This window comes from Poromitra crassiceps, assembly GCF_964638095.1.
Source record: "Poromitra crassiceps genome assembly, chromosome: 18".
Lineage (NCBI taxonomy): Eukaryota > Metazoa > Chordata > Actinopteri > Beryciformes > Melamphaidae > Poromitra > Poromitra crassiceps.
This window is the reverse complement of record NC_139636.1, coordinates 13,498,545-13,509,138: the sequence shown is the minus strand read 5'-3', so window position 1 is coordinate 13,509,138 and position 10,594 is coordinate 13,498,545. Positions and strand designations below refer to the sequence as shown.

Below are 10,594 nucleotides of genomic sequence, written 5' to 3'. Positions count from 1 at the left end.
ATGCCCGGCCTGAATTATGATCCCAGTCCGCCCCTGTGTGTCCATGTATACGCCTCTGATGGTCGAGTGGATACACTGTTTTCAGTGAGGAATTGCTGGCCTAATGTCCTTGATTGCCATTCACATGACCCTGTAGCCAGGGTGGCTACAGGCACATGACCCTGTAGCCATGGTGGCTACAGGCACATGACCCTGTAGCCATGGTGGCTACAGGCTGTGTGACACATGACCCTGTAGGCATGGTGGCTAAGCTGTGACAGCAGCGGTCACTCTCTGACAGTGCTGTGTTACTCGCTCTCTTTATTAGAGCCCTTCCAATGTTAACAGGCTGCTCAGGTGTTTTTTCTTCTCTTTATACCCGCAGGAAGTCCAGCAGCCTCGTGGCCTAATTCAATTCCCTTGGATGCTTCTAAAATAGACAATGATCTACATACTTTTAGAGTCACAGCACAGTCTCTGAAGCACAATCTCATGTTATGTCCTTGCTTGTAAACTGCTCAGTAACCACTGCTGAGTTACAATTCGTGAAGCCAGGAATATTATTGCAAGAATCAAATTGAATACTAGTATCTTCTATTTTATTTTATTTATTTTACAGCGAGAACAAATTTTACCGACCCCCCCCCCAGACACACATTTTTCAAACATATATTTACAATATTAAATTACAGTATGAAGACATACAGTAACATCTGCTTTAGCATGCCCCGTCTAATGTGTGGCCCTGACAGCAATTAGACCAGGGCAATAATAGTAAATGGAGCAGTTTTAGCAACAGTCTCCTAAATCTCATCTTGCCCATAATACATTGTGCATCCGTTTCTGCTCACAGAGGGTAAAGAAAAAAGCCTCCGCTCATCATTCATTCACATCAGCACAGATGAAGGAACAGAGAGAGGGGAGGCCATTTTCACACTACTTCCCAAGGGGACGTGGTCAACCCGCTGTCCCGATGAGGACACAGGAAAGCACCAAGCCAGCCGTGAGTAAGGGGACTGCAGAGCAACAATGGCAGGTCAAACACATGAGCTCAGTGAGGGACAGGGACAAATTATTGCCGCCTCACACTTACTATCCAAAGTCATTGGGCAACTGGTCTCTGTTGACACAAGTCATCCTCCAACAAGACAGCGTCAGCAGGGACATGCATGCATGGGGCTCCACATGGAAATGTGGACAGTCAGGACAAGACACAGAAACATGGCTCCACAACTATAGCAAACAGGGGCACAGTGGCAAAAGGGGAGGGGTGGAGTGAAGGTCAAGTTGTATAAGCATATAATGATGTGATGAGTCAACTAAGCAAATATGGCCATGTTAGGAAAGCATATCAATTATGTTAAATACAACTTTTTTGGGCCACGTTTTCCCTTGTTACACCTCTTACTCTGTGTGTGCGTGTGTGTGTGTGTGTGTGTGTGTGTGTGTGTGTGTGTGTGTGTGTGTGTGTGTGTGTGTGTGTGTGTGTGTTTCTATTTTTAATGGAAACAGCTCAATCTATATGTTTATTGTCAACAAATGTAAGGTAAAGGTTCCACCCTGAGGAAATAGATTTCTTTGCTGGACAAATAAACTTAAAAAAATAAAAATAAAATACATTATAATCCACAAAAATACACTAAGCAAACAAATAACAAAGTGCCTGCTCTGGGGACCTTATAAAGTCTATCCATGCTGCAGCACAAAGCCAGATTAGAGGGATGCAAGCTAGTGGTGAAAAACATAAACATATTTATGTAGCATGAGACTTTCACAACTATTTCTTTGTTACATTCTTTTTCTTTAGTTGTGATGTGTGTGTGTGTGTGTGTGTGTGTGTGTGTGTGTGTGTGTGTGTGTGTGTGTGTGTGTGTGTGTGTGTGTGTGTGTGTCTCAATGAAGAAAAATATTTGATTATATTGGAATAATTTGATTTTGTTAAATAATATTTTTGTGTGTGTATGAGTGTAAATTCCCAGGCTGAACTCCATGCCGGTAGGTGGCAGTAGTGCACCCTTTTATGCCAAAAATAAAAAGAGGAAGAAGATGGAGGAGGAGAAGAAGAAGAAGAAGACAAGAAGATGGAGGAGAAGAAGAAGAAGATGGAGGAGAAGTAGAAGAAGAAGTGGACTAATTACAAGACTGTAATAGGGAAACAGTTGATGGATAAATCCAGAAGGAGGCAGTAATGCATGATGGCAACTGCCGTAAACCACCACAGAAGATGAAGAAGAAGAAGAAGAAGAAGAAGAATGCAAGGGAAAGGTTGATTGTTGATTCATCACCAAGGTAACGCATCTCTGACAAGTACAAGTAGAACCACCGGCTGCAATAGATTTAGTTTTGTAGTAGGTTAACGATGAGATATAAGAGGTCCCAGCCGTCACAGCACTCAACAGCGCCACTCTGGTCGAAAGCTCGGTAAAAAATAATGTCACCAGCACAGAATTCGGATAAAAAGAGGCATTTATGAGCAGCATCGAGCTTTCGAGAAGCGATGAACCCTTCTGCTCTAGGTGGCTTTGATTTTTTTCTGTGACACTTGTAAATATGTGCGGATCACTGATTTACAACTTGAGAGCGAGAGTCGCAGGGAAGTCTATGATAAAGAGGACCTGTTAGCATTAATGTAAAAAAAAAAACCTGTTAGACGGCAGATGATGAAATTGAAATCACATGTGGGCAAACAGTTGCGAAGGAGCTACGCTGTTATTAGACTCCCTGTTTTGTTTATTTTCCGCGCAGGTCCTGTCACCAGTGCCTTGCCTCCAGTGGGTCTGCTGTAGCTGTTACTCACTATGCTGGCCCGGGCAGCCATCACCAGCAGGGGCATTACTACCCAGCACGTCAGTAAGAACATCACGCTCTACCTGAATGAAGGCGCACAGTCTGCCAGCTCAGAGCATCACAACCCAGCTCCTGTACAGTCCAGACCTCTTCTGCTGATGCTGCCATGGCTGGGCTCACGGCCCCAAGCTGTGTCCAAGTACTGTGACATCTACTTCCGCACTGGCTTCGATGTGCTCATGGTGGAGAGCGAGGTAAGGAGAGAGCATACATTTGTGGCTGCGCAAATCACCAAATCAAAACTGATATTGGGGATTATATGCTAACACTGTGCCAGCTGTGGATGATGTCCCATTCATTTAGCTATTGGATGAAGTGAACTACTGGAACGTTTGAAAGTGAGATACAATAATTGAAATTCGCTATTTTACTTCACTCTCTTGAGAGCATATCTGATCATGTGGGTGAAGTGGGAGGTTGCTTGTTCATCTCATAAGATGCAAACTAAGTACAGGTAGTAGTTCTTATTGAAAGTAGAATCAGAGAACCACGATTCTGTGATAAGCATAGACAGCGCTCAGACACAAAAATAACTATTCCTACAAAGTAGGTCAAAATTAAGCCTATGGCAATACAAAGCACTATGTGTGTATATGTAGATGCATGTAAAAAACACATTTGACTAGAAAATTTTAATTATATTCAGATGTTCAGGTTAACAGTTACATGCATGTAAGACATGTATGCTGGGGTTAATAGGTTAATACTCCTATCAGCGACCCTGACCCAAGGCAATGGTAAAAAGAATTGGAGTTGGTCCCTGCCGGGCGCTGCACTGCAGCTGCCCACTGCTCCTAGTTCTAGGAAGGTTCCTAGTAGAGGATGGGTCAAATGCAGAGGATGCATTTCACCATGGGGATAATAAAGGATAACTTAAATTAACTTAACTTATCTTTGGACTGTGGGAGCAAACACATGGGAGCGAGCGTGGGAGCAAACACACTTGCATGTTTCCTGCACCCGCAGGAAACATGCAAACTCCACACTGAAAGAACCGGGGGAGAAATTTGAACCCACAACCTTCTTGCTGTGAGAGGCAACAGTACTAAACACTGAGCCACTGTGCTGCCCACTAGAGGATCAACGCAGTATGCTCTATTGCCCACAAGCAAATGGCGATGGGTGCTTGATCCTTCTCGTTGTCTTTCTTGTGCCAGGTGAAAGAGTTCCTGTGGCCACGCTGGGGGCTGGAATATGGACAGAGGGTGCTGGAGGTGCTCCAGAGTGAGCGCTTTGTGTCGCGCCCACTGCTCGTACACGCCTTCTCTGTTGGAGGCTACACGTTCGCCCAGATGCTGGTGCACGTGTCCCGGGACACAGAGAAATACCAGGGCCTCACACAGAGGATCAGAGGCCAGGTCTATGATAGCTTGGTGGTGGGCTCACTCGAGAGGATGGCTATAGGTTGGTCAAATGGTTGACATGATTTCACACATTCAGTTATTTCACTTGATAAAGTAATGCAGTAGACACCATCATGCTGACTGGATTCAAAATGATTCTATATTCTTACATGAAATGCTGAATCCAGGATGAGGGGTGATGAATGTGTGTGGTCCTTCTCCTCTCTGAGAAGGGAGAAGCCAGCACTCCAAATGTCTTTTCGTATGATTTAATATCCTCGAACCTGGGCAGCAGACAACGGACGTTTCAGTCAAAGACCTTCCTCAGCGTTGTGCTGTGTCAGGCAAAAAAAGACGGCTAAATACAATCAAGCCGGAAGTACAATCAATTAGTAAATAAAACATTTTACAACACAATATGCCTTAATACCAGTAGAAGCAAGGTTCTGATTATCAAGAATTAGAAAAGCATTTAGAATAATAACTTTACAATAATCACAAGTACAAGTGTTGTATAAACAATTATACAATTAAAGCGTCCAAGACGGAAGTACTTCCCAATAAGGCTCTGTGTAAAGAACCTCACAATACCAACATGTAGAATGGGCTCAAGTGCCAACCAGGGCTAGAAGCACAATTTACTGTAAGAGGAGGTTGGTTAACCTTACTTGTAGTAAACAGATAAAAAGGGTCCTATTGTTCTCAGTACAACTGATAGGATCATAAATACATTAGGAATATATCAAGAATAGAAAATAGAAAATATATTTAAAAAAAAGTTTTAAAGAAAACAGCTAAGAAGTAGCTCCTCATTGAGGCCTTTAGGGTGTTCTGTTTGCAGGGCGTGAATCCAAAATGCCTCCCTTTGCAATAAAGCTCTGTCTCTGTCGCCCCCCCTCTTTAAGGGGCCAACAGCCTCGATCCCCTGGAATCTGAGAGCACACACATGCCCAAATTAATTAAAGTGTCTGGCTACAGACGACTTCTCATCTTTGTTTCTAATGTTACTTTTATGTTCAGAAATGTGAACTTTTAGTTCCCTCGTGGTTTTGCCTACATAACAGAGGCCACAGGGACATTTCAAAAGGTAAACAACAAACTTCGTTTTGCAGGAAATCCTACTTTTGATAAGGGACTTCTTACCTGAGTGTGGGTGTAAAAAGGACCCACCTCTAATCAAAGCATTGCAGTGAATACAATTTGAACAAGGAAAATTCCCATTAGGTAAATTAGATTAAAAATGGAGAGGGCGTGTATAACAGTCAGCTCTGACTAATACATCTCTCAGGTTTCTCGCTCATTTATGAGCAAACAGGAGATTTAATAAATACGTGGCCCACTTGGGGGTCGTTACGTAATATGTGCCAGTGTTTTAAAACACAGGATTTTATGTCCTGGGACACAGGAGAAAAGGTAGTGGCACAAACCATATTCAAATTCTGGACAGAGGAAACTTTGGGCGCCAATAAGTCATCTCTCTTCAAGATTCTAGCCTTCTGGCAAGGCCGGATTAACCATAGGGCTCATGTTGGGCTCCACAGAACTATGACACAAATCTAAGACCAATCAGGACAAAATAAAATGTGTTTCCAAGAAGATTAAGTCTGATGATTTAGTCTCATTGGATGCCTGTGGGCAAGTGGTGACCAGGGGCGCGGGAAGTGGGGGTGCTTGTGGTGCTGCGGCACCCTCTGCTGTTTTGTATTGGAAATGTAATGTCAATTATTTTTTCATCATTGTAAAGCCACAGCACAGTGAAGAGGATATTAATGTGAAGATTAGCCTCTTCCTTTTGCTCTCAGAGTGCATCAGATTCATGCATTTTACTTTAAAATGTACAAAATTTATTTTTCAAGGGGGGGCACAGCCCCCCCTAGAAAGCCCCCAGTCAGACTAATATCTTTATCCTGCTGGTGCTACCTCTTTGCAAAGCCTAGAATCGCCTATGAGTGAGTGAGAAACTGAATCTCACAAACGGAATAATAACATAACAGTATAATACTAATGTTAATTTAAAATGAGATATTCCTCTAAATATGGCGAAAAAACATCCAAACATCCGGACGGTGGGTAGGGGGGCCCCTGGGAGCTTCAGTGCCCCGGGGCCCCTGGGGGTGTTAAAGGATGGGTTTTCCGTGGGGAATATGAATATATATTAAATCTCACGCCCCTAAGGTTTTCGAATCCGTTGAAATTTTTGAAATTGGAGGTTTACTCACAGAGATATCAACCGAAATCCACTCTGTGTGTGGGGGGGGGGTGGTGGGGGGGAGGTGCGGGTGCGGGGACTCGAAATACTACATTTCCCACAATGCACTGGGCTCGCGTGGCCTTCGTTTTTATGCCCACCCCTCAGGCATTTGGCTGATATCAAACTCCAGTAGGTGGCGGTAATGCACATATATGTTTGCCAACCGCCATAAAACTCAAAGAAGAAGAAGAAGAAGGCTTCGACAATGAAATATACAAAGAACAAGAAATAAATCGAAAATAAAATTGCCTCCAAATTGCACCAAATGTAAACGGTAGTATATATGTCGGGAGATGTCTTCATAAAAAAAATTTCATGCATTTTAAGGCATTTTCGTAGGAGTTACGCGCATCTGATGTTGTAACTATTTTCTGTAAAAATGTGTAAAAACGGGTACATTGCTCAGCGTTGATTTCGTTACTTCAACCCACCTACTACTAGATGTAAAATTTGACGAGCTTTCCAATGCCGCCAGTCCCGTGTCGATTAGTGCTTCCGTTCCCGAGATAATGGTCTCTTTGCAAGGAACTATGGGAAGCTAATATTAGCTACAGCAGGCTAGGCGGTTGGAAAGATGGCTGCGTTTTTGTTTTGGTCAAGGCCTCTGAAGGGGCGTGGAGGACCTCTAGAGGCGGGACCATGGCCAACAACAGTTGTAGTTCATAGGTGCACGAGTTCCGCAAGGCGGACTTAGGCCAGATGACGCGAAACGCGTCGGCTGGCCCAAAAAATATGTGAGAGATGCTTGATATCTCTGGCAGTGAATATCCAATTTCAAAAATTTCAACGGATTCGAAAACCTTAGGGGCGTGAGATTTAATATATATTCATATTCCCCACGGAAAACCCATCCTTTAATCTGGCTCTGCCTTCTGGAGGCTATTGTCTAGAACCTTATTGTTTTTCAATTCTTCTCCTCTCTGCCCAGGTCTAGGTAAGACTGTATTTCCTAATTGGGGGAAACCGGTCAAACAAGTCAGCCTGGCATACTTCCGAATCTTCAAACGGCAAACGGTGGATTACTTCAACATGGGCATCGATGTGTTCCGTAACACTCCCGTCACCGCGCCCGCACTCTTCTTCTTCTGCGAGAACGATCCGATGAGCGACCCGCGAGCTACGGAGGAGATGATGGACTTGTGGCGGCAACGTGGGATGGACGTCACGGCAAAGAAGTGGGCCGATTCAACACATGCGGGTCACATGAAGAGGCACCCGCAGGAGTATGTGAGCACGCTGAACACCTTCCTCCAGACCATCAGCATCACCCCTCTGAAGGCCAAGCTGTGACCTGCCTCACTGACAGGTTCCATACAGCTAAACCTCCAGACCCTCAGCATCACCCATCTGAAGGCCAAGCTGTGACCTGCCTCACTGACAGGTTCCATACAGCTAAACCTCCAGACCCTCAGCATCACCCCTCTGAAGGCCAAGCTGTGACCTGCCTCACTGACAGGTTCCATACAGCTAAACCTCCAGACCCTCAGCATCACCCCTCTGAAGGCCAAGCTGTGACCTGCCTCACTGACAGGTTCCATACAGCTAAACCTCCAGACCCTCAGCATCACCCATCTGAAGGCCAAGCTGTGACCTGCCTCACTGACAGGTTCCATACAGCCAAATTAGCTGCGTCTTGCTCATTTTACCGTGTGGGTAAATAAAGGGAAAGGCGAGGGGAAAGGGGCCATAGGGATAGGAAGGTGATAGAGAGTCGGGATTCGAGGGGTGGCTAGGATTATTGGCTAGGGGGGTATGGGGGGTGTGTGTGTATGAGGGGTGGCTAGGGGGGTATGGGTGTGTGTGTGTGTGTGTGTGTGTGTGTGTGTGTGTGTGTGTATATGAGGGGTGGCTAGGATTAGTGGCTAGGGGGCTATGAGGGGTGGCTAGGGGGGTATGGGAGGTGTGTGTATGAGGGGTGGCTATGATTATTGGCTAGGGGGGTATGGGGGGTGTGTGTGTATGAGGGGTGGCTATGATTATTGGCTAGGGGTGTGTGTGTGTGTGTGTGTGTGTATGAGGGGTGGCTAGGATTAGTGGCTAGGGGGGTATGGGGGGTGTGTGTGTATGAGGGGTGGCTAGGATTAGTGGCTAGGGGGGTATGGGGGGTGGGGGGAGTGGTGCTGTGGTGTAAAATGTTTGTGCTTGTTTACTACCTCTTTACCTTTTAAAACAAGCATCTTTTTTTTAACGTGTCACTTACAGGAATATTTGTTACATGTATTGTTGAGGCGCTGCTGAGCCCTTCATTCCAAACTGTTGGTTGCACATTTAAAGTGTTCGTATTCGCCATTGAATGTGTCACAATCAATGTTTTTTTTCCTTTCTGATTTCCCCTTTTTTCTCCCCAATTGCACTTGGCCAATTTTTCCCCCTGCTGCCCCAGTCACTGCTCCACCTTTATGTTTTTTGTGTGTGTGCTTATTACATCACCTGTGCCTTAAGAAGAAGGGGGATGCTGTCATCATCAAAGAGAGCAGTCTGAGTCTGAGACAGGTCCTTTCACCATACAACATGCTGTTTACTTTTTATTAGCTGCAACCAGCAGCTCTATAAGTCACTCTGTCCATAAAGTGTGTGTGTGTGTGTGTGTGTGTGTGTGTGTGTGTGTGTGTGTGTGTGTGTGTGTGTGTGTGTGTGTGTGTGTGTGTGTGTGTGTGTGTGTGTGTGTGTGTGTGTGTGCGTGTGCGTGCGTGCCAATTGGCTAAAAAAGGGGGGGGGGGGTGGTCTAAGGGTTAGATATGCAGGGTGGCAGAGGCAGGATCCTGCATTTCTGAAATTTGCACATGTGGTCGCAGCAGGCATTGCGATTGCGAAGTCATGCTTGTTTGTTGATGTTTACCTTTGCCCTGTTAGTGGCTGCATTGGATCTAAACTTTGTGGGGGGAAAGCAGTTTGTAACCATAGTGATGATCTTCCAAAGATGCCTCATGATCTCTAACCTTTTATTACTCTCACACTTTTGCAATACTGAGATTCTACTAACTGTTATGTACCAATTACTCTCCATGAGTGCATAATGAGAACATGTTTCATTATGGTTTATGCTTGACTTGTAATTGTTTCCATGTGCAAAATCTGATATTTATGGACAAAAAAAAAATCTACATTTTCTTTTCATATGAATGAGTCAGATCAGAACCCTCATGAAATACACTTGACTGTTGTCTGGAAATAACCCATGACTCCCAAACTGTCTTCAGTGATCTTCAGTCAGCATGTTCATCTCCATGTTGTAGTCCTTTTTCTTAATGCTGCTTTTCAACATTGACATAAGTTACATTTGTTCTTTTGGAGGAACTTGTTGTTATCTTGCTTGTTCTGTCTTTCTATTCTTCTGGAAAGGAAAAAGAAATGGCTCTGCATTTTCAGTGTGCCTACATTTTGTGTCTTGACTTGTAAATATGAATAAAGCATTGTTGGAAAACTTCATGGTGGTATTGGGCCTTTTTTTTTGGTCTCCCAGATCTTTAAAGGGACTCTCACTCTGGAGTCTCTATACCAGGGGTTTTCAAAGTGGGAGGCAGGCCTCCCCAGAGGGGCTCCAAACAGTTTCATGGGAGGCTCAGTGACTGGACGTGTGTGTGTGTGTGGGGGGGGGGATTACATTTAGTTATTACATAAGTTATCAAAAGGAGATCACAGAATAGTGTATGTGTGTGATTTGGTTATAGAGATTCAGAGTCCGACAGACCTTTTCTATTTGGTGTAGCCTGAAGTATGTCAACAGCAATATCACGCTATCGTGGCTCAATTGTTGAGTTGCAATTGGATCAATTAACATACTTATGATTGAGTTGGGCTTTTTGTCCAAGCTTTGTCTGAGGGGAGGCCCATAATCTCAGACTTTGAAAACCCCTGCTCTAGACATCAGGTAAAAAGTGTGACACAGCACCATCTGGTGGAGAAAGGAGGGAAAACTTTCTGTCTAGATAGTTGTGTCGAGATCTGTTTCCGCTTGGTTTCCGCCTACAGATACCGTCCCTTGATTAGCTTGGCCTGATATTTTACCCTAACCGTAATCGTCACTCCATGCCTAAACCCAACCAGAGGAACAGTGGAAACAGAGAAGACCGGAACTGACTCCAATTCATTTCAGATGGCAGATAGCCCATGGGTGTATTACAGCAGGTGGCGGCATGCACCCACGGTGGATACGTTAAAGGTAAATCAGCTC

The 10,594-nt window shown here is 44.6% G+C and overlaps 1 protein-coding gene across 1 annotated transcript; it reads left to right on the top strand.

Moving 5' to 3' along the window:
• Positions 1–2,777: 2,777 nt before the first annotated feature.
• On the top strand, positions 2,778–7,710 carry LOC310792948 (transmembrane protein 53; the record flags this gene model as incomplete). The annotated part of the gene is made up of 3 exons (XM_083654710.1): positions 2,778–3,020; positions 3,984–4,230; positions 7,349–7,710. 3 exons carry the CDS (start codon positions 2,778–2,780, stop codon positions 7,708–7,710), a joined length of 852 nt encoding a protein of 283 aa, XP_083510836.1.
• Positions 7,711–10,594: the final 2,884 nt, after the last annotated feature.